This window comes from Sparus aurata, chromosome 21, assembly GCF_900880675.1.
Source record: "Sparus aurata chromosome 21, fSpaAur1.1, whole genome shotgun sequence".
Lineage (NCBI taxonomy): Eukaryota > Metazoa > Chordata > Actinopteri > Spariformes > Sparidae > Sparus > Sparus aurata.
Window position 1 is genome coordinate 18,452,497 of NC_044207.1, and position 21,914 is coordinate 18,474,410.

The 21,914-nt window shown below is 43.0% G+C and overlaps 1 protein-coding gene across 1 annotated transcript; it reads left to right on the plus strand.

The window, feature by feature from the left end:
• The first annotated feature begins 2,531 nt into the window (after positions 1 to 2,531).
• On the plus strand, positions 2,532 to 21,452 carry emilin2a (elastin microfibril interfacer 2a). Its single transcript, XM_030402624.1, has 9 exons — positions 2,532 to 2,824; positions 3,463 to 3,588; positions 5,652 to 5,842; positions 5,950 to 7,935; positions 15,476 to 15,829; positions 18,102 to 18,155; positions 18,697 to 18,756; positions 18,896 to 19,036; positions 19,831 to 21,452. The coding sequence occupies exons 1-9, from the start codon at positions 2,643 to 2,645 to the stop codon at positions 20,163 to 20,165; spliced, it is 3,429 nt and encodes a 1,142-aa protein (XP_030258484.1). The 5' UTR covers positions 2,532 to 2,642; the 3' UTR covers positions 20,166 to 21,452.
• Positions 21,453 to 21,914: the final 462 nt, after the last annotated feature.

Below are 21,914 nucleotides of genomic sequence, written 5' to 3' on the forward strand. Positions count from 1 at the left end.
GATTCGATAAAGCTCACAAAATGTCTTGCAATGAGTGAATAAAGCAGAATATGTGATCAAAAGGTCACGTCTGGAGGGAAACTGAAGTAACAATCCCCCTGCAGCACCCTCCGCCAGCCCCTTGACCCCACTTTGAGGAGTACCTGTGTTGCCTGCTCAGTGTGTGTCCATGCCTCGGCTCTCCCACTGAGTCACCCAGTGTGAATGCAGCGCTATCCTGGTGTAAAGTGCGTGGTGCATAGCTGTTGCTTGCCAAATGAAAGCGATCTCTGCAGCACGGCTGACTCTCCCTTGGTGACACAAAAAAAAAAAAAAAGCCGGTGTTTGGCTTTTTTCTTTTATTTATAAGAGCATGTTTACTGGTAACAAGCTTTAAAAAGCCACAGTGTACCAACATGGATAAATGTAATCTGATTCAGCTGATATGAAGCAGTGTGTCCGCAATACAGCTCAAAACGGGTCCTCTCTGATGAAAATAACATGCTTTGTGTAGCTTCAGTCGCAGCCTTGAGGCTTTATTATAAGTTAACATAAAGATCAAGGTCACATAAAGATCAAGGTTCAGTGTGAGCATGCTGAATTTAAAGGATTCAAAAGCAAGTCTTGGTGAAGGGCGGCCTTGCAAAAAAATGCATGTCTCAATGACAAATTCCCTGTGTGCTGCAAAAGGATCCACCCCGGCTCAATGCAGGCTATTCCAATTCCAATCAGTCCTCCAACTTCTGCAAAGTTGAAAAATAAAAAATCGATCTGAGGGAGGTGGGAAACGTCCCCTGGATTTATGGATGAAATCACGGTGGGTTCTCTTTTTTTTCCTTTTTCTCTTTAAACTGAAAGAAATGGCTGTGCATTTCCCTTCAGTCACGACTCATCTTCTACCTCTCATCCTGCCTGAATGTTGGGGCACAAATTAAATAAGACGACTATTTTCTAATTCTATGCAGGAGGGGTAGTTGCGAGGCGCGTTGCTCAACATCACGTTAGAGCACTGAAAAACAACAGGCTGTGTGGCTTTGTAAAACTGAGGACAGAAAGAGTGTTTGCTGATGGTGATTCAGCCCGAAAGGCATGTCTTCCATGAAATGTTTAGGAATTAAAAAGCGATGGTGAATTCAGAGTGCGCAAAACAGATGACTGATATGAGCGTGGCGTCGTGAGGGTGATGGAGAAATGTAAAATTCAGGTGCTCATATTGCCTCACTAATGAAATGTTCTTTTTCTCTCTCTCACCCCGACACTTGCTGAAAAGGGAATTGCCATGACTACAAGGAGCTTCTGCCTCTTTTACTGCTGCTGTGCTGCCCTCTCATGGCGACTAAACAAACTGCCACAAACTGTCAAAAAAGCACACGAGGTTTGCTTGAACATATGTTTCCGTATTAGACGGGTTAGACTTTAACTGAAGGAAATAAAGGAAACTGTTAGTAATGTCATTAAAGGACCTCCGGGGGTGAAAGATATTCATGAGATGTCACGTTTACCTGACTAAAAAAATGAAAAATCCAATCCCTGCAGACATCATCCACTTACATAACCCTGATTTACAGCATCTCTCTGTGCTTCACTGCCCGAAGAAAGAGCGCATTCTTATTTTGGGAAGGGCTATCTCTGGTCTGACAGCAGCTCAGACAGAGAGCTTGTTCAATGGTAAGAGGTTATTTTTGGGGGGTAAGAGAAGAGTCCACAGGTGTGTTTATCCGTCTTCTTCTGAATCATTACTTCACATTCTCTCCCTGCCTTTGTTCAACTGTCATCTCCCTTGGTTACGTCCCCTCTACCTCTCTGTTTTTCTTTCATTTTCATGTGTGTTAACTGACAGCACCTGTCTCATCAGGAAATCAAAGTGGTACAGTATTGCCCGTGGCAGCACCCTGGAACGCTGGAGGACGAAGGGGGGGGGGGGGGGGGGGGGGGTGCTTCAGGCTGTCTCACTGAAAAAAAAAAAACACTTTCACAGCACCACCGTGTGTGGAAACTCTCCTCCCATCTCACACTTTCACACTGACAATGAATTCCTGCCTCGAGTGCTGTGAATTGAAGCTCTTGTGCAGCTTAATGTGCTACTTTCTGTCTTCCCCCCTTCACATAAGACACCTCTCAGTTTGGCTTGAAACAATAGGGGTTTGCTCAGCAGAAAAAAAAACAAAAAACACAACAGACTGCACACTATGTATTCTGCCTATATCCTCCATTCACTAACAAGGCAGACAGAATGTAAATGACTACTGTTATCCCAGGCTATGAATATCATCAGCACAGGAGCTCATTCAACACTTGGAGGATGCCTTCAGGAGACTTGATCCTGTTATGTTCATCAGTGAGGTGTGAGTTTTTGGGCTATTGGCAGACAAAGAACTCATCAGCTTGGATCATCAAATGCATAACTTGATTAAAGGACGTTATCACAAACAAAAGCCCCTTTAAAAAAAAAAAAAAGGGCTGTGGAGAGTTTTTTTCATCATCTGAATGTGTTTTGGGGGGGAGGGTGTGGGCCCTGAACGTCATTCCAAGGGAGTTGCAGTGAATCTGGACTTCCCCAAACTCAAAAGTTGTTGGAGCTGGACCAGTCACTGCTGGGGCAATGTGACTTTGGTGCGCTTGGTAATAACAGAGCAGCACGGTTGTTTTCTCTCTCTTCTTCTATGTTAGGACTATTTATTTTAAGGCGCCTGTCAAGTATGAATCACAGGAATGGAGAGATGGACTGGCGGTGGACAGTTTTCGCACTGTTTCTGAACTTTCACTTCACTTATGGGTCTCCCTCATCTTATGACTTGTTCCAGGGGTCTCCATACACCGGAGCGGTGCACAGACACAGGAATAGGTAAGAAATAAGTTTGGTTTTTTTTATCTACGTGTTTGGGGAACAGTTTGAGCAACTTGTGAAAGTCATAATAACCGCTGACTGCGTTCACCCAGCTTCTCCTGACAAGTTCACGCGGGGCGCTTTTGTTGCGCAGTTGCCAACAAAAACGCGATGACGCCCAAACTTCTCATTGATCGGAATGACCTCGGATCGGCGCACATTTATCCTCTTATGGTCATTTTTAGCCTGATAACGTCCACTGTGCTTTTTTATCAGCCTACGTCTAAATTTGGCTCTCTGGTGTGGCCAATGTTGCCAAACGCGATAAGAGCTAGTTAAACGCTGGAATGCCAGTGATTAGTCCGGTATCTCATCTGGAACAGACCATTAGTGCATTTGCTACTGATAAACTAAAATAACCAAACGAGAGAGAAAAAAAAACAAGTGAAGAAACACCTCAGTGAAATGACGCAACCTGTATGGAAAAGCTAAGTAAAGCTTAACGACCTGATTCTGATGTTTTTTATTACCCAGATCATTAAAACGCTCCGTAACTAATCCAGAGCTATCCGCACAGTTTTTTCCACTAAGATGTTTGTCACAGTTCCTGGTATGCTGAAGCTCTTGTTTATATCCCTGCCTCTCTCTCTCTTCAGGAACTGGTGTGCCTATGTGGTGCGCAGGAACGTGAGCTGCGCCGTGCAGGGGAGTGTGGAGAGCTTCCAGGAGCCCGTAGTGGCCCCCTGCCCAGCCTACCAGCCCGACTGCCAGCAACAAGTGACGTGAGCATCCGGGGGAGCGAGGGGGAAGGGGTGGCTGAGGGCGCATCATGTTTAGTTGCATGAGATGGACTGCAGTCCAGGTACAAAGTGTTTCTCTGAGAGACCTGGAGGCAGAAATATCCGCAGTGGCTGAAGAAACTCCAGTGGCAGAACCAAAAGCACAGACATTTCTAGCAAGTTGAAAAAAGAAAAAAAAGCCCACTGAAAAGGGCAAAGAGTCAAACAGGAAATAGTTTAAGGAGATTTGAGCTTTCCCTATAGCTGAAAGACAAACAAATTGGATCTTACCTGAAATGACTTTCCAGGGAACATGCTATGGCAAACTGCCGACAGCAACCAGTGATCACCCAGTCCATTAATCAACATATCGACTGACAGAAAATGAACTGCCAGTTGTTCTCATAGTCGATTATTCGTTTCAGTCATTTTTTAAGCAAAATTCTCAGAAATGTGCAGGTCCAGCTTCTTAAAGGGGCGCTGTGTAGTTTTGGAGAAGAAATTCAATATGCAGAAATTTAGATATTTACAATATCAACGAGGTAGTAATACAAACTCAGAAATATTTTCCATAACTAATAAACAATCTGTTCACAGAGGATACTAGGGTCCCCCAGAACACTTTTTGAAGCTAGAAAGGTGGCAGGGTCTGCCACATATTAATTTGTTTATTTAGTTTATTCAGTCATGACAACAAAGAGAGTTTGTTTATTCAGTTTGTCTTGGCATACGTAGAAAATCTGTCAATGAAGATCTTTCTCCTCTGATTAAAATGTCCTCCTCAAAACTGCAGGATTTATGTCTTTGGGGTTTGTAATCGTTGACCTTGCATTCGTGTTAAAAAGGAAAACTAATTGCGCACCTCCGTGAGTGTTGTAAAAAAAGGACATCTGTTTTGAATTGTTGTCCAAAGCCACATTTAAGTAATCTTATCTAAGTTGTATTTAGTCGCTGAGCAGTTGTGATGCAGTGCATAACATTTATTATCAGAGTCAAAAGTACATTTAAAATCATCCAGATATTCACATTTGCGTATTATAGAACTGGCTAAACATGATCTCAATCCCTCCTTACTTATCTGATAACAAATTCTGTAATATAAAATTTGATTTAAGTCCATGTCAATACACAAAACCCTTAAGATCGATAAAGCAATTTGCTCCTCAAGTGGAGTCTCCTGTAGTGATTGATTGTTTGTAAATGGGAGTACCTTCCCCAGTAATTCCTGAGAAACAGCGGCCATTAATTCTGTACTGGAAGCGCTGTGTTGCGATTTAATATATTTTCCTTTGTGAGTCATTATTTTTGTTTTGAGACAACACAAGCTATCTGTGGTTTAGCTCTGTGATGCACTCACACACACACACACACACACACACACATGCAGAAGAGCCACTGTGTTGTGGAAAAGATTTCTGGAAACAGATAATTCTTATGTCAGAGGAAGACATTTCCAAGTTCTTTGCATAAGGCAAAAAGGAGCTGGCAGTGAGGACAGACAGCTTGGGTTTTTCCATTTCTAAGTTATGACGTACAGTATCGGTTTCATATTATCTCATGTGCGGATGAGATTTCAGCACTCATAGTTGATTACAGCTGTAAACGGTATTTTTATTTTTCAGTTTCCTTTTGTCTATTTGTCAGGCTGGTGTTATCAGTGAGGGTGACATGCGGGAAATGTGCAAAGATGAGTGTTTCAGTCATCAACTTTCCAGATGTTCTGCGTGACATGACCCCTGTCTTCTGGGATGTGATGTCATCTATTGTTTCTATGGGAGTTGTTTGTCTTGGCCAGAAAGTGGAAATTTTCATGTGATAGTGAACAGTAGAGAAGCTCAAAAAGTGTCCAATAAAACAGGCGTTTTGTGATCGTGGGAGTCAACAGCTCCCAATAAAAACATATATCCCTGGAACAGTTTTGTCTTTTGGGAACGGCAGAGAAGCTGAAGCAAAGATGAAGTCTGTGAATAACACTCAAGAAAAAGGCTCAGTGTTTCCAGTTTTTTATTCATATTTCTCTGAGATTTGGAAAAAAATGTATTGATTTCACTGTCTGGTTTTTACAGATACCACAATCGATTTCGACCCACATACAAGATTGCCTTCAAGACAGTCACGGAGTTAGAATGGAGATGCTGTCCTGGATACCAAGGTCCAGACTGTAAAGATTTAAAACCACCTCCAGACCCACAAAGAGTTCAGGGAATACAGCCATACCTACCACCAAATCCTGGACATACAACCAGACACACACAGAGTAAGACACCATTTTCTGTACCACTGAAAAAGTAATTCAAACAACTTTTGTGTCCTAAAGAGGAGCATTTATTCATAAAAATCTAAACAGTTATTCTCTGATCGTAGGACCAGAGCGGAGAGAGACAGGTCACCATGAGATGAGGCATGGTGGGACGGATAAGGTGCAGCTTCTGGAGGGTGAAGTTCAGCGATTGTCTCAAACAGTCCTGGATCTTCAGTCAGCTTTGACAGGGTTAACCGACAACCTCCGCACAGACCTGCAGGAAGACACAAAGAAGATGCTGGTGACACTTATCAACAACATACATCCACCAGACAGTGCCACAGCTGCAGGCACAGAGGAGAACCCGGCAGTGCTTGATGGTCATCAGGCTACTAGAGGTGGGCTTGCTGGAGACAAGGCTATAGAAAAAATAGAGGCCCGGTTGGATGATATCAACAATGCGCTGAAAAGCAAGGATGAAGCTTTGGAAGACCTAAGAGGAACCATGACAAGTCATGAGGGGCAGATCCGTGTCCTGATGGATGCCTCTCAATCCCAGACTCCAGCCATAGTGGAGTTTGATGTCATACAAACCTACATTGATGGAAAATTTGAAAAGCTTAAGAAGGAGCTAGACCAGAATGTGGAGGAGCACATGACCAAGCTACAAAGCTCATGCAATGACAAGATCGAGACCTTGCAGAAGACCTGCGAAGACAACCGTGACCAAGGTTTGGTCAGCCTAACCAAGCTGGTTGATACAAAGGAGGCTGATCTGAGAAAGGAGATAAGGGCACTACGTCTGGATATGGCTGCTGCAGATGGACCTGTACGAACTCAGAGGCAGACAGAGCTATCCAAACCAGAGGAGGATCATAGTGACCACAAAGACCTCTGGCGAGAGATTGACCGTATCGCAGAGGCTCACCGCATCCTGAATGTCCGCATTGACAATGAGCTGGCGCACCTCAGCTCAGCACCTCAGGAAGACAATGATTTCGGTCTACTGATTGAAGAGCTGGAGGCACGCATTAATATCACAGAGCAAAACGCAGAGACTCACTGTTTCTATATTGAAGAGAAGCTGACCCGTACAATTGCTGAGGAAGTGGCAGCACTGCGACAGCTGCTGGAGGTGCGCTTAAACACCATGGAGGACCAGTTTACGAGCATGCTGGTGGAAATGAGCAATAACTCCTTCCCTGGGATGTTTAGTGACTCTATGGATGCCATCCAGGCAGAAGTCAACAACAATAAGTTCCTCATCCAAGGTTTGGATGACAAGGTCAATGCTGTAGGAGAGTTATGCTCTACAGGATGTTCAGGTTCAGGAATTTCTGTAGGTGCAGTGAGTTCATCACAACCACCAAAAACTCTAGAAAACATTTTGAAGGATTTGAGTCGATATAGGAATGACCTGGATGTTCTTCACACAGATGTGAGTACCAACACACAGAAACTCAGGCAACTGGAAGACCTAGTTCAAAGGCAGACAGTCACAAATGAGAGACGTGTTCAGACGATGGATGACTTCCAGAAGGGATTGATTAATCTCCAAGATAATGTGCTTGGTCTGGCTAGTGGTGTCACCACTCTAAGTGACTCCTTGAAAAAATATGACCAGGATTTGTACAGAATGAACTTTACATGCTGCCGTGCAGGGCAAAGTGGTACTGGGAGTCCATCACGGGACAACTGGGCATCAGTCATTGCTGGACCCAATAGTCAGGCAGATGACACCAGGCGTAAGGTGGATGAGCTGAAGGACAAGCTTGATACGCTCAGTCAACAGGTGTCATCCGAGCTGAGTCAATGTAGACAGAACACACAGGGTGTCTCTGATGGCATTTCCGTTGTTGATGGACGAGTGACCAGACTTGAAAAGGTGTGTGGAAGGTTAGATGGAATTTCCGCTAACATCAAAGAGCTGAAAGATGGGATGGAAAGACATGTTGGTGGTCTGCGGGACTGCATGTACCGGATGAACGTCACCTGTGGAAATCACGGGGCAGAAATCGCTGCGCTGCAGAATTCGTTGCAGAGGGTCCAGGGACAGCTGTCTGAGATGGCCAGACATGTTATGAAAGATGTCACTGCCAAAGAGCCAGGTGAGTCGGTGGTTTGGGGATAGACTGATGATTGCTGTGTAAGTGTCTTGAGATGATGATGATAGGATCTATCAAATGGCCTCTTTGGCTCTCTTTGACAACAACCAAGCCATTGTGAGGTCATATTGATCCACGTTTATTCCCTGAATTTGGAGCCAATATTTAGAAGATTAATAACTGCAGAACTGACACTGGTAAATGGATAACTATGTGAATCTTGAACATGTAGAGCTTCGGTATTTGGCTGTAATGCTCTGACTTTGTCACTCTCCAAAGTGAAGCAGCAGGCTCAACATAGCAAGGAGTGGGGAGTGACGATATTAACTTCCAACCTAGGGGACCAGCACGTTACTAATTAAACACATAATATCTTAGAGGCCGATCACATAGAGAAACATCGCTAGAAATGTGGCAACCGCAAAAACATTGTCGAGTGGGTGCTCCTCTCCTGCGCCATGTGTCACATTTTTCTTGGGTTTGTTCGAAGAAAAAAATAATTCATCTTTTCAGTGTGAAGTGCAGAGTCACACCGCATTTTCCATTAAATGCATATGATGGCCTGCTGCAGCCAAAGTTGACCATACTGATTTGCCCAAAACAGGCTTGTTGCAAACAAGTCCCTGTGTGATTTGGTACCTTTAGACGAAGCCAGGCAAGCTATTTTCCATCTTTCCCAGTATTTATACGAAGCCAAACTGGCTGTAGCTTCATACTGAATCTCATGCAAGTGTCAGCAGAAAATGTCAAAAAGATATAATGTAGTAATTAAGCGTAGATTATGACACAGTTTAACCACTAACAAGTCCATGGAATCCCACAGAACACTGCAGTGAACCAGAAGAACACACACTCCTTTGCTGCTTCCTCTATAACATCGAACACATGAGTTTATCAAGTTTGATTAACATCTGTGTAAACACAAACTTTTCCTGAAGATAATCCTCCATATAATGCATGCTGCTTGTTTGGCTTACATGGAGGCTTGGAGGGCAGGATCAGATCCCATGAATGGCCACAGGGTATTTCCCGGAGAGGGAGGACACGAGTTCACAGGGCCTCCCGTCCTCGCCTTGAGTATGTCATTCAATATGTCCCTGCACTGAGGCAGAGGCCCACATTGGAAGCTTCCTTTGACTTAGCTTTATGTTATCCTAAGAATTCCCCAGTCTTTATATAAGGAACTGGATAGGTTAAAAGAATCTTAAATTCTCTTAACTACTCCGATGATATACTCTCACTGTTTTGTGCCTTATTGCTCCCTTATGTAAACGTCAGAACACCCGAGTGGACTATTCCATTTTTCCAACTCCCTTTATGAACGTGTTGACTTGTGAGGTCTTCTTTCTTGCACCATGACATCGCCTTTTTTATAACTCGTACCACAGAACTGCAGGCCTCAATCGCACTTCCCGGTCTCTCAGTGCACACATACAGCTTCCTCCCTTCCTTTCTCCTTTACACATGTACACATACCAACCTCCTGAGATTCCGGTAGGGTGACCTCAGCCTGATGTGTGGAGTCTGGTCCTCATTAAGGGCCCTGACTCACTGCTGGAGCCAGTTTTGATGGAGAGGGGAGAAGCAGAGCTCCACACCCAGGACCAGATGCTTCGACTACCTTCAGCTGTGATGTCATGACTGGGGCCCCATCACTGGTGCCTCCCTTTCTTAAACCATCGTCCAAAACAATGGTCTGAGGGACCTGAGGAGAAAAGGTGGGCGGCTGGATTAATGGTTGAGGTGTAGGGAGATGAAGAGCGTGAAGACAACTTGTACTCCATTTCACTCATTGCCAAATATGGTCTGTTCCAAACTGTGATATTTGACTTCATCACCGTGCCTGTAACACTATACTGCACTTTTGCCCAGGATTAAATGAGATAGAACTGTCCGTCCTGCTGTGGCATTGCTTTTCAGGGCTCTTACTTTGTGACAACTTCCATCATATGAGTGAGCATTTTTACTGGAAATATGCTTATTCCCTTTTTGTCTGAGAGTAAAGAGAGGACTGACACCACTCACATGTCCGTATGCTGCTCTTGGCAGCAGACAGCTAATTTAGCTTAGCATAAAAGCCAGAAACAGAGGAAACAACTAGCTATGTCCAGTGATAAACAAAATCTGCCTACCCACACCTCTAGAGCTCCCTTATTAACACGTTATATCTTGTTTGTTAAAGGGATATTCCAGTGTAAATTTAATCCATGGTCAAACACACCGTGAAACTGTGTTAGACTCCCTTCCGAGAGATCAAGTTAGAGTTTTATCAACCTCAGAAACGACCGCACCACAACAATACACTGCAGTAAATGGATCCAAATATAAACCGCCACCAAAAAGCCACAAATAATGCTCAGAACAGCACCAAACTTCAGCAACAGTACAAATAGGGTCTCAGCACATAGGCATTAAAACTCCACTAGCTTAGCTGGATTTCCACTGAAAAGCTGACAAAATTTACCACTCTTCTGCAGCAGCTTCCTGTTGACGGGAAGTCCCGATGAGTCGATTACCGAGTGCAGTAGAGTTCCGCGGCTCATGGATGAAAATGTATGATTATGACTCCATGGAAAAGCAATCAAAGTTCATATGTGTCTTACCTGCCAGTTTATAACAGTTATTATCGAGAGCGGTCAGGGAAAAGAACGGAATTGAGCATTTCTAACTGCACTCGGTAATCGTCGTGTCGGGACTTCCCCGACCCGGAAGCTGATGGAGGAGAGTTGAAATCTGTTTTTAGGTTCACAATAGAAATCCAGCTAAGCTAGCAGAGGTTTGATGCCCCAGACTATGTGCTGAGACCCTATTTGTACTGTTGCTGAAGTTTGGTGCTGTTCTGAGCATTATTTGTGGCTTTTTGGTGGCAGTTTATATTTGGATCCATTTACTGCAGTGTATTGTTGTCGTGCGGTCGTTTCTGAGGTTGATAAAACTCTGTAAATTAGCGGTCTGCTAACTTGATCTCTCGAGAGGGAGTCTAACACAGTTTCACGGTGATTTAGACCATGGATTAAACTTACACCGGATTTATAATTTATCATTATAAGAAAATCCAGCAACTAGTCTACCGCGTAACCTCCCAGCAAATTGTCATTTTAATACTTTAGTTTTTGTGCACACTTGTCCCTACCTGATCTAAGTAGTGCATGTGCAAGTTTGTTTGCCATTTTGGACAGCTAGGAGTAAGGAGCCATTCTTTTTTGTTGTTTTAAAGTTTAACACTGTTTTGCCTTTAGGCTCCAGGGATGGGACTATGAAACTTTACCTGACCTTCCATAAACATGCAGTTGAGTAAATAATGGCAGGATTTTGATTTTTGGCTGAATTTATCTTTTAAGTTTAGTTGTGATTATAGATTATGGTAGTGTGTGGCTGCCTGACGTGGCACAGCGCTGTGCGACAAAACTGTTCTTGAAACTTACTGCAGTTTTTGCAGGTGGTTTGTCCAAGTGATATACCCTTGCTGTCCAAGATGGCAGACGTGGTCATGAATGTGCAACTCTGATCGGAGAGCTACTCATATTGGATCATGACCAGATGGAACAGAGCCGTGCTAGCCATTTTCTCATGTTTACAGTCTTTATGCAAAGCTAACTTAGCAGGCTGCTGGTGATGGCTTCACATTTACTGTACAAACATAAGAGTGGTTTCAATTGTCTTATCTAACCCTTGGCAAGAAAGTGAGTAAGTGTCTCTCTCAAATTGTTGATCCTTTCCTTTAAGGGAAAATATCATCATATCCTCTCACTTTGCCCTTATGATCTGTATCCTGAATCCCACAAGAGAGGGAGTTGGTCTGTGTGACTGAGGTAGCAGGAAGATATAATGTTTTCCCCCAGGTTTGGCAAAGAGAGAATAGTCTAAATAGGCATAAAAACAATCCATGAAAAAAACCCAGGTCTGTGGGTGTGGTAGTGTTGGTGGTGGTTGAGAAACTACTGAAATGTTTCCTCTCTGTTTGAGCTCATATTCTCCACTCAGTCATATGAGGACCCCGAGGAGGCCTGCGAACAGATGAGGCGTTGTAATAACAGCGTAACTGAAAGATTAACTGGAATAACTTCGCCCTTACTCAATGCGACTGGAATTGTGTGACTTCAGTTGCATAAATGTTGGCACTGCTTTGCCCCCAAAACAGCTGCTGCAGCAGAGGTCTGCCACCACGGCTTGTGTGTGTTTGTTTCTGGCTGTTTTCCTTTAACGACAGGAGAGTTGCGGTTAAGCAGCAGTCACTGTTTTGCATCCTTTAAAACTATGACGTTGATGTGTCAAAGCCATTTTGAAATTAGGCGAGACTTGCACGTTATTAGGAAATGTAGAAAATATGGAAAGTGCTTCTGTTTTCAAAGAGCTTGAGCATGCTGTTCCTCATTCAGGCGGTGACTAATCAACCTTCTTGTGCTGAATTTTTCTTATTCGATTCTCAAGCTGTTTTTTTTCCACTCCTTCTGGTTTTTGGAGGTGATCCCAGTCTGGCTCAAATCACCTCCCTGTCGTTTTTTTTTTTTTTTTTTTTCGTTCTCTCTCCCTTATCTCTGAGTTTCTCTCCCTTCGCTCCATCGTCGCTCTCTCCTTCTGTCCAGTTTTCTTTCTGCCGATTTGTCCTTCCAAGAATGCCAGAGGACTTTCTTTTTCTCTCTTCCCTGTCCTGTAAGTGTCTGTTGACGGGTGAAAAAAAAACACGGTAACACCAGGGTAAAATATAGTCTTTGATTTCGTGGATCAATGCTCTGCAATTGATCATTCTGACTTGATATTGGAGAGACAGGCACTAGGATTAACTGTCTACCGTGATGAGGGAACACAAGAAAAAAAAATATCAAAGGCTTTTTTGAAGTCAAAGGGTGTCTGTTGGGAAACAATGGAAAATTGTACTCGACACCGCCACAGACACACACTGTATATATATATAGTGAGCGGCAGCATTTCAAGTGGGCGCTATGACTGCAGCGGCTTCCCCAGAGATGATTTCTGTAGCTACAAGGTGAGGTGTTTCCATCTCGGACCAGGGCAGCCCATCTGGAAGTCTTCAGGGCAGAATGGACCCAGAGACACAATGGGAGTCCCTGAGGTTCTGCCACACAGTGCACAATTTCGAACCCTCCCATCATTAATACCACTGGAGGAAAAATGGGGTGGAGGGTGAAATTGCGTCCATGTGGAAAGCAGGGAAGAAGAAAAAATGTATGTCAGAGTGTGAGCGATGCATTAAAATCGTACGTGCGTGTAGCCACCACACCCCGCCCTGCGCCCCTTGACACCATTTTCCATCGCATGATCGGCTTGTCTGCTGCAATATTCCTTGATATTTCAGCAACTTGTGAACACTCACGCACCGTCACCCGGATCTGTGACTAAAGCCTCCCTCCCTCTGCAGTGTCTCAATCCGCTTCTAAGCAATAACATCTGGTTTTGGTGATGCTCATGGTTGCACCAGCACTTATGTGCGCCATTCTCTTTCTTTTTTTTTTCTCTTTGCGACTTTGCGGTTGCCCCCTTAGTGAGACACAGGCTGAGAGCTCATGGGAAATATGCACTCAGGCAACCGGCGTCCTGAAGGAGGCATAGGAAGGAAATGAAGGAGAGATTTGTGATTATCTCAGTACAACATGATTGCTGGGTTTAATTTGTTTTTAATTATACATGTGGTTTCTGAGTAGACTTGTGGTATCACTTACAGTCAGAAGGAAGAATTCGGTTGATGATTGATCACGTTTTATGTGAACGGAATGGTAGAAAACTTTGATAATCCAGAGCAAAAGGCAGAACCCTTATGTAATACGATTGCTGAGCGGTACTTGCGGATCGTCCACTTCGCCTCGGTGCAAGACTTGAGTTCTGTTGAAGCAACAGTTGACGTTTGATTTATTGTCGTATTGTTGGCTGTGGCAGAACCTGCAGTACACACATTGTAGTTTATTATTTTACTTGTTCAGGATGCTGGAAGGTAACTGAATGGTATCCTGTGGATTTGAGCGTGAAAGTTCATTCTTGACCAGTCTGAAGAAAAGCTGATCTTACGTTAATTCATGTCAGAGCCTCCAACGGCATCTTATGAGAGACAGGTCTTCAAGCTACAGAAAAAGCTACCAGGTGGATGTTGATTGAAACTTGGATGGAGGACCCCATTAAGGTTTTGGTGCTGATCCAGATAAAAAGACGGATCTGAGAAGTTTTTTCTTACTTTCTTTAACATTGTGAGATCGCAATTTTTGTTAATTTCTCAAGGAATAAGATCTTGATGAAAACAAAAGCAAACATTTTTAAGTGCTTGGTATCTACGAGTGAGTAGAAATAGAGACAGTTGGGCCTTGGGCGGAGGTATGCACTCTACTGAGTGCCACTGCAGTTAGCAATGTTTGCATGCTAAGAAACTCAACTAAAATGTTGAACGCAGCACATACAACATCGACGTCTTCATTGCAAGCATGGTGCCATGCTGCTGTTAGCATTTAGCTCAATGCGCCACTGTGTCTGAATGCAGCCTCTCAGAGCTGCTACCATGGACCCAATGATAAAACACCTGCATCAGCTGTTCAGCTATCAGCTGTTTTGTTCGTGCTTCAGCATCCAGGCCTATTGTGACCACAGCTGATCACTCACACAGATGTACAAAGTCGCCTTTATAACCTGACACTTCTCACTTCACAGGCTCAGCTAAGTTTATACTTCACATTATCAAAGTTCTGTATATAGAAGATTGTTTATTCTCTCTGCAGAATCTCTGTTGTTTATGCCTTGGGAGCTTCCGCAAAGAGCAAAGCCTTTTCCGCCAAATCTGACTGTATAATCATTTGACATAAGTGGTCATTTCCTTGATGTAAGTGTCTTTAGCTGAAGGACATTACTGTAATCTGGTTACATGGACTCCAGTTATGCCCAACCTCGCCCACAAAGTTGAAACAAGCCTGCAGATACAGATACAGGAAGCATCGTATGCTTCGCAAGTCATTTAACGTCATTTAAACCTCCTCACTGAATCTTAAATAGGGCATGACACAATCTGTCTGACACCTGGTTGTGCGAGAAGGGGCTGACACAAAGCCGGTACTGTAATTATTCTGGTTATGTGTCCCCAGGACACTCTCACAGCATCTCCACGCTCAGGTCCAGGTGATGTCTGGGCCCTCAGGGGGTCTGGCAGGCAGCCAACTGGTTTTTCTGTTCAGATGGTTCTCGTTGACTAAATCTAACACGACCGCCCACTCTGCTTTTATGAAGGGTAATAATGGTACCGTTTGAAAAAAAAAAAAGCTCAGAGGTGGAGTGAATGCCAGGTCTAATTTGGCCTGTCATCAGAATATAAGTCGTAAAAGGCAAATTCACAAGAGAATGGCGGTATGTGGTCTGAATCTGAGAGAGGAAGTAAAAAATAAAGCAAATTGGAGGCTCATACGATTGCAGTTAGGACATTTTCCGTAACTTTGAATTGGATTATAAGACCTGTTATGACCAGAGGCTTTTTATGACGGCAACGCCTATCATATACTTAGAAAGCAAGCCATAAATTGATGTATGTCTCTTTCTTTCGCTGTCCAAGGAATGACCTTGAGACCAGAGAGGCCTGCTTTTCCGCCAGATTCCACTCCTACCAGAACCAGAATCCAACAAATCCACATCCCTCTCATCATCCCACCGCCGCCGTCCAGCCCCAGGCAGCCGTTCAGTCCAAGCCAACCAGCGCAGCCAAACACTCACATGGTCATGATCAATACACCAAGGCAGCCGTCCAGCCCCCAGCAGCCAGGCCAGCCCAGCCTCCCCCTGGTTCCCGTCAGGCCAGTGGTGGAGACGGGCGAGGCCGGACCTCCAGGGTACATACGCAGGGTGACGGTGCGGCGAGGGTCGGAGGACTCGTCGAGGATGCCAGTCAAAGGGTTCGCCGGTGCACCAGGTGAGCAGCACTAATGGCCACGATGACCTTTGAAGTTCCAATGCAGCTTCACTCTGCCGCTGGAAATGCCCTTATTAGTTTGTCATAACTGAAATAGATCTGTTATTTAACTATGTATATGAACTAAGTCTAATTTAAGTTTCCCTCAAGACCACGTTATTATGGCACAAAACCAGATTTTTGTAATGCTATAAATTATGGGCTGGATGATACGGCCTGATGTGATACTTTTAGACTATTAGACTAACCGGCTAGGCAACACAATCCAATATCTCCATATTTTTGACCAGATTCCACAATATTGATACTGCAGCGACATTATAAGGAAGGCTATTGGTACTCTCACAAAATATTAAAGGAGCAATTTGTAAGATTTGGCCAGAATTTAAAAAAATATTAAAGGAAAAAATGTACATACATTATAACCGTGATATTTTAGAAATGAAATATTGATATCATGTCAATAAAACACATATGACAATATTGTTTAAACTCACAAAATGTCAAGAAAGGACATTTTTTTGCCCTCTCTCCTGTCTCGTGATACATAGACTCATGCGCACACCTGAAGGGAGGAACAGCTCGTCACATTGTTCCTTTCAGTAGGTCGCTGACTAGGCCACAGTGAAGTACTACCCTGTAACTGATCTGCAATCTGATAAAATAACAGGCAAAAAGCTGTTCCGTTTTGCTCCCGAACATCTGTTTTGATTGTCGGATGGAAACTGAAACTTCATAAGGGCTCCCAAACATTTTTTATCATCATTTAAAAAGACAGACTGAGTATGTTATAGCTGTTAGCAGCAGAGGAACACCCTTCTTCCCATGCTCAGCCTAATGTTCTGTTTGCCAGCAATGATTTACACTGCATTAATAAGCGAATGTTTCGTAATTATATCAGAATTTCTAATAACTGCTGCCATCACTAATCTCATTGCAATATTAATTGTCTTTTCCCCATTTCCCATTTCTTATGACCCAGCAGTAAAACGACTGTGCCCTGTAATTATTCAATATGTGCCAACTGATTCAGAAATACCTACAGTCCCTCTTAAACACAAAGCTAACACCGCCTGAATATCCAGCTCTTGTCCATTCCCCTGTAGTTAGCACTTCATTGTTACTCCATATAAACTGTACTAGATAACTACAGGCTGTTAGTGTGAAGCCTCAGATTTGTATGCAGAGTCTGCTTATAACATCTATGAATGAGTAGGCTACTGAAACTGGAATCTGTCATCACTGCCACGACAAGCAGGACGTTTTATGACACCGTGTCAGAAGTCTGGCACCACGGAGAGCGAGCGTGAGCCAGCATGACCACATGTGTGACATAATATACTGCGTGTCCCTCTCTTCAACGTTGCTGTCAGCTCATAGTTACATCCGATATACTCATCTATCATCAGTGACAGAATCTGGAATTGGGCCATTAAAATAAAAGTGCTGTGTGACACGGTACTGCAAATTTCTTCTTGAAAGACATAATATGTAAGAAAATGTCTAAAAACGACTACAACTCTGTAATATATTTTGTTGTGATTTGCATGATTTATGCTGAGTGGCAAGGTTGGTACGTAACATGTGATTTAGCACAGCTGCAATGTGGTTGTTAACTCAGGCATGTGTAAACTGACCAATCAGAGGAGGCTGGGGGGGCTTAAAGTGACGGGAGCTATTACAGAGAGTTTCAGACAGAGGGGCTTACACAGTGCAGTATGAGAACACTGATGTGCTTTTTGAGCATTAAAGCTCCAGTAGTAACCGAAAATACAATTATGAGCCTTTTCTCCTCTGCCCTCTGTAATGTCATTCATGAAGCAGATCTTCAGGCTTTGTTTAGAGATGTAACAGGTTTTCCATTTATTTTCACTATTGAGGAGTGGGTTTTCACATCATCTTTTGGGTTTGTCTCATTTCTGTCGTCTGTTTTGTCTGTATTTTGAACTCAAACAACACAAATATCTGCAGCTTTAAATACATTTCAATGATCTGACAGAAACTGTAAACACCTCAAGCTACTTTTAGATCCCATTGTCCTGAAACAACTACATCATAACATCAAACAAATTTTAAAAAAGCCACTTTATGCAGCCTAGATTATAACCCGTTGTTTTCTAATTTGTACCCTCTATGGGAAACTATCCCGCAGTGTTTTGACATGATGCTCCTATGGAAAAGCAAACAATTGCCTCTGGCAAGAGCCTACACTAACCCCGGTCCTCTGATGATGGTAAAACATGATGTGATTGTCATGTGTGTCTTTTTGCAGGCTATCCTCCTCTGCAGCCTGCATCTTTCAAGCCTCAATCAACCCGCCGCCAAGGTATTGTAGCAGTTCATTATCAGGTTACAGTGCATGCATCCGCAGGCTTTGCCATTCCACCACGTCGGTGTTAAAAAAAAAAAATGGAAAAGTTGTGAATAATTTGTAGACCGAGAGTGCGAGGGAGTGGGAACTGGATGTGTTTAGTTTAGGGAGATGTGGGCGGACTGTGGAAAGACTTTAGCTCGTCTGCAGGCACTTAGCAGAAAGTTTTACCCTGATACATTTGGTGGTGATTCAGAAAATGACTCAAGCAGATAATGGCCATATCCAGCGAATCCAAAGCTCTATATTGCTGTTACCATGTATTATACCTTTTATATTTACAATTTATATACTGTACATTTCACTGTGATGATACCAACCAACGCGGAAAAATCACACAAACGCTGATTTTAATTAACTGATTCGTGGCGTTATTAGTTTACTTTACAACTAGAGACACGGATGAATGAGACGTCTATAAATATAAAGGTGTCGACCCTTCAACTCACAGCTGACACAATACAACATTAACACTTTCTCTATTTCCGCCTTGTAGCTCCCATAGCAACAAAGGTGCCCTGGAACCCGATGTATCAAGCTCCAGTTCACTCACCAGGTAAAAGAAATCTTCTCTCGCAGTTTCACCACACAATCAGGGTGCATGTGTCTTTTTTAGCCATTGAATATAAAGTGAGAAATGCACTTCGATCTATATTTGAAAGGGGGCACCGATACAATTGTATTTCACGTTCCAGTTTCAGACGTCAACAGCGCCTTCGCAGATCCCTTCTCCTTCTCGGCTGGCCTCACGCAGCAGAGCCCCACTGGAGACTTTGGTGTTATCCGCTTCAACAGAATCCTGGTCAATGATGGTGGACACTACAATCCCCATACAGGTACACAACAAGGATTTAATATTGGTTGTAATGTCATTATGATACTGTACATGGCCTCATTGCATGTGATGAATTTGATGGTGGTCCTACAGTTGTGTACAAGGCATCAATTTTATTGTTTTGTGTTTGATAACGCAAGTTTTCACCCACCTTGATTTGAACCCATCTCTTTTGCTCATGTGAAAGGGGTCGCCTGTAGAAGTAAAACCACCTTCACTTCACACTGCATGCTGCACCCTCCGCTTTTCCGTATTGGGTGGTGCAATACCCACGCTGGCACTGCCGATACCAATACTATTTGTATACGTAGTTTTATGAATGCAGGGAACTCACGTTGTCTTAACATCAACAAACTAAAGCTTAGACACACATCACTCACCTCCCCGCGGTCATTAACAGTGATGAGTGTTGCAAATAGCTACACACCCTCTTCATACCTGGATAATCGAGCCAAAGGAATCAGTTGATTAAAGTGTGTCTCAACCCCTCAAAAGAATAAATAAATAAATAAATAAATTTAAATGACTAGATACTGTCTTTTTAATACAAATTCCCGGTTTCCCTTGTTAAGATGTAGTAAAAGGGTTGTGACAAAATTGAAAACACATTTTTGAGTATCACCACTTGATTTGCCAATTTGGGCAGCTGAAGCCTCATATCCACTTCAGATAATCGACCAGATGAGGACCGTGGATTTTGTCTCGTCTGAGAGGAAGTTGCCTCTTATGGTGCATATGAACAGGAAGAATGTTTACACAAAGCAAAACCTGGTTTTCGTTCTCTCATCTCTGCAGGGATCTTCACTGTTCCTCTGGACGGCCGATACCTGATTTCCGGGCTGTTGACGGCGAGGCAGGGTGACCGAGTAGAGGCCGTCCTCTCTGTGTCCAACCGCAGCGTCCAGAGGCTGCAGAGCTCAGCTGGACCCGCTGCCAGACAACACTGGGGCTCAGCCGGTGCTCAGTGTGGCTGCGGAGGCTCGGTGTCCTTCAGCCTCATCCTGCCCCTGAGGAAAGGAGACCGCGTGGGCCTGGTGAGGACCGGCGGCCAGCTGGCCACCACAGAGGCCAGGGAGATCCTGTCCACCTACAGCGCCATCTTCCTGTACGCACCACAGGCCAACAGATAGCTGGAGCCCAGCTGGGACCGGTTTGTTCCCAGATAGTTTGACTGGAGGAAATGTTGAAGAAACTATATTTTTCACTGATTTGCTGTGCTGCAGCTGTTTCACCACACAGTGCCACTGTGTGAAGATCCTCAGTTATAAATTCAGTTTAGATGCCATTACATTTTAATTTGTAAGCCATTTGCCAAATATACCTGAACACAAGAAGCAAGATTTGTTTCTAATATATTTGATTATAAAGTTGCCTTTTTGTACCTATTGTGAATGTCTTGTGTATATAAGTGTTTATAAATTAACATTAAAAATGTCATAAAATGTTAATTATTATTTTAACAGAACCATCCATGATCAACATATTAGCAGAATATAATATTGTTGATAAGTCAATAAACCATGTGTGTATGTCACTTCATCTTACTGTGTAATCTACACTGTACACAGAGAGGCTGATTAATAAACACCACTGAACTTGTAACTGGTTATAAGACATAGTCAATTTAACACTGAATATACTATATAATACTCATTCCATTACAAGTCACCTACAGTAGGTCCTACTAGTTCATGTCAGGGTTTTTTTGGGAAAATGTCATGTAAAAACTAATATTAAACAAACCTGGTCATATAACAGAATGTTATGTGGGGCTGTAAACATCTCCAGCAGTGAAATGTAACAGACACATTCATACAGCAAGAATATTCATCCAAATAAATCTGAAACAATAGTAAAACACAGATTTTACTTCACAGTACTTTTCACGGCAGTACATTTTGTTAGTACTCACACACTAATGCAGGACTATGACTTGTAGTAGAGCATTTTCATAGTGTGGTATTATTGCTTTTTACATAAATTAAATATTTATTTCTTGTTTCTGGCGCCTCCTGTGGACAAAAATGGTATGAGAGAGAGAGAGACATTTTGAACACCTTTTCATTGTTATATACAGCTGTTCGCACAACGCATTGTGACGAGGTATTTGTTGCTATGTAAGATAAATAACCAGGCTGTGAGACTCATCAGTTCATCTGCGGCACTCTGCAAAGAGAAATGGTTTTAAATGTATGACTTATTCGACGCACAAGTTAAATTCGGCCCGGCAACAGGCATTAAGAATAACAGTTGTAATTATACAGAATGTCAGTTTTCTTGCAGACGGTCTTGTTTGCATGTCCACTCAACCAGAAGTCTGAACGTTTCCCAGCTGATGTCATGGATTCTCTTAAAAAAAAACAAAGAAATCATGCATAAACTTGCATAAAATAGCTTCACCAATTTCTTATTTTTCACGGGATTCTACAGAAATGTGCCCCGACATGGACACCCTAAGGAACATTTGCAACAAGGAATCATTTAAATAGTTGTTGCTGAATGTAAACAGGATGTAAATCTGTTAAGTTTATCTCAAAATGTTCCCTTTGCTGCGGGCAAAGTTTGATTTTGCATGACATTAATAAATGAATGGTCATGTTTTGCCGTCTTTGTCCTGTTATAATCACTTATAAAGTCAGTGTTTCATGAGCTCAGAAAAACAGCCCTATAATGGCCTTGGAAAAATATATGTAAGTAGAAAATGGCAGAAAATGTGAAATACTTAATAAACCTTGCATCCGTACTCAAGTACAGTAGTTACATTCAGCCACTGACAAACAGACATGAAAAGCACGAGGTTTAGCAACACATCAAGGTTTTATTAATTTTACAAACTCAGCTGGCTTACACAAGATTAGGAGGCAAAAAAAAAACCCAGA

What these genes read in the sequence shown, in the direction of transcription:
- emilin2a (XM_030402624.1), top strand. Translation starts at nt 2,643, where the DNA reads ATGTTAGGACTATTTATTTTAAGGCGCCTGTCAAGTATGAATCACAGG. An exon ending in GACTGCCAGCAACAAGTGAC is followed by an intron (nt 3,589 to 5,651) that starts GTGAGCATCCGG and finishes TGGTTTTTACAG; the next exon opens with ATACCACAATCGATTTCGAC. An exon ending in ACACTACAATCCCCATACAG is followed by an intron (nt 19,037 to 19,830) that starts GTACACAACAAG and finishes TCATCTCTGCAG; the next exon opens with GGATCTTCACTGTTCCTCTG.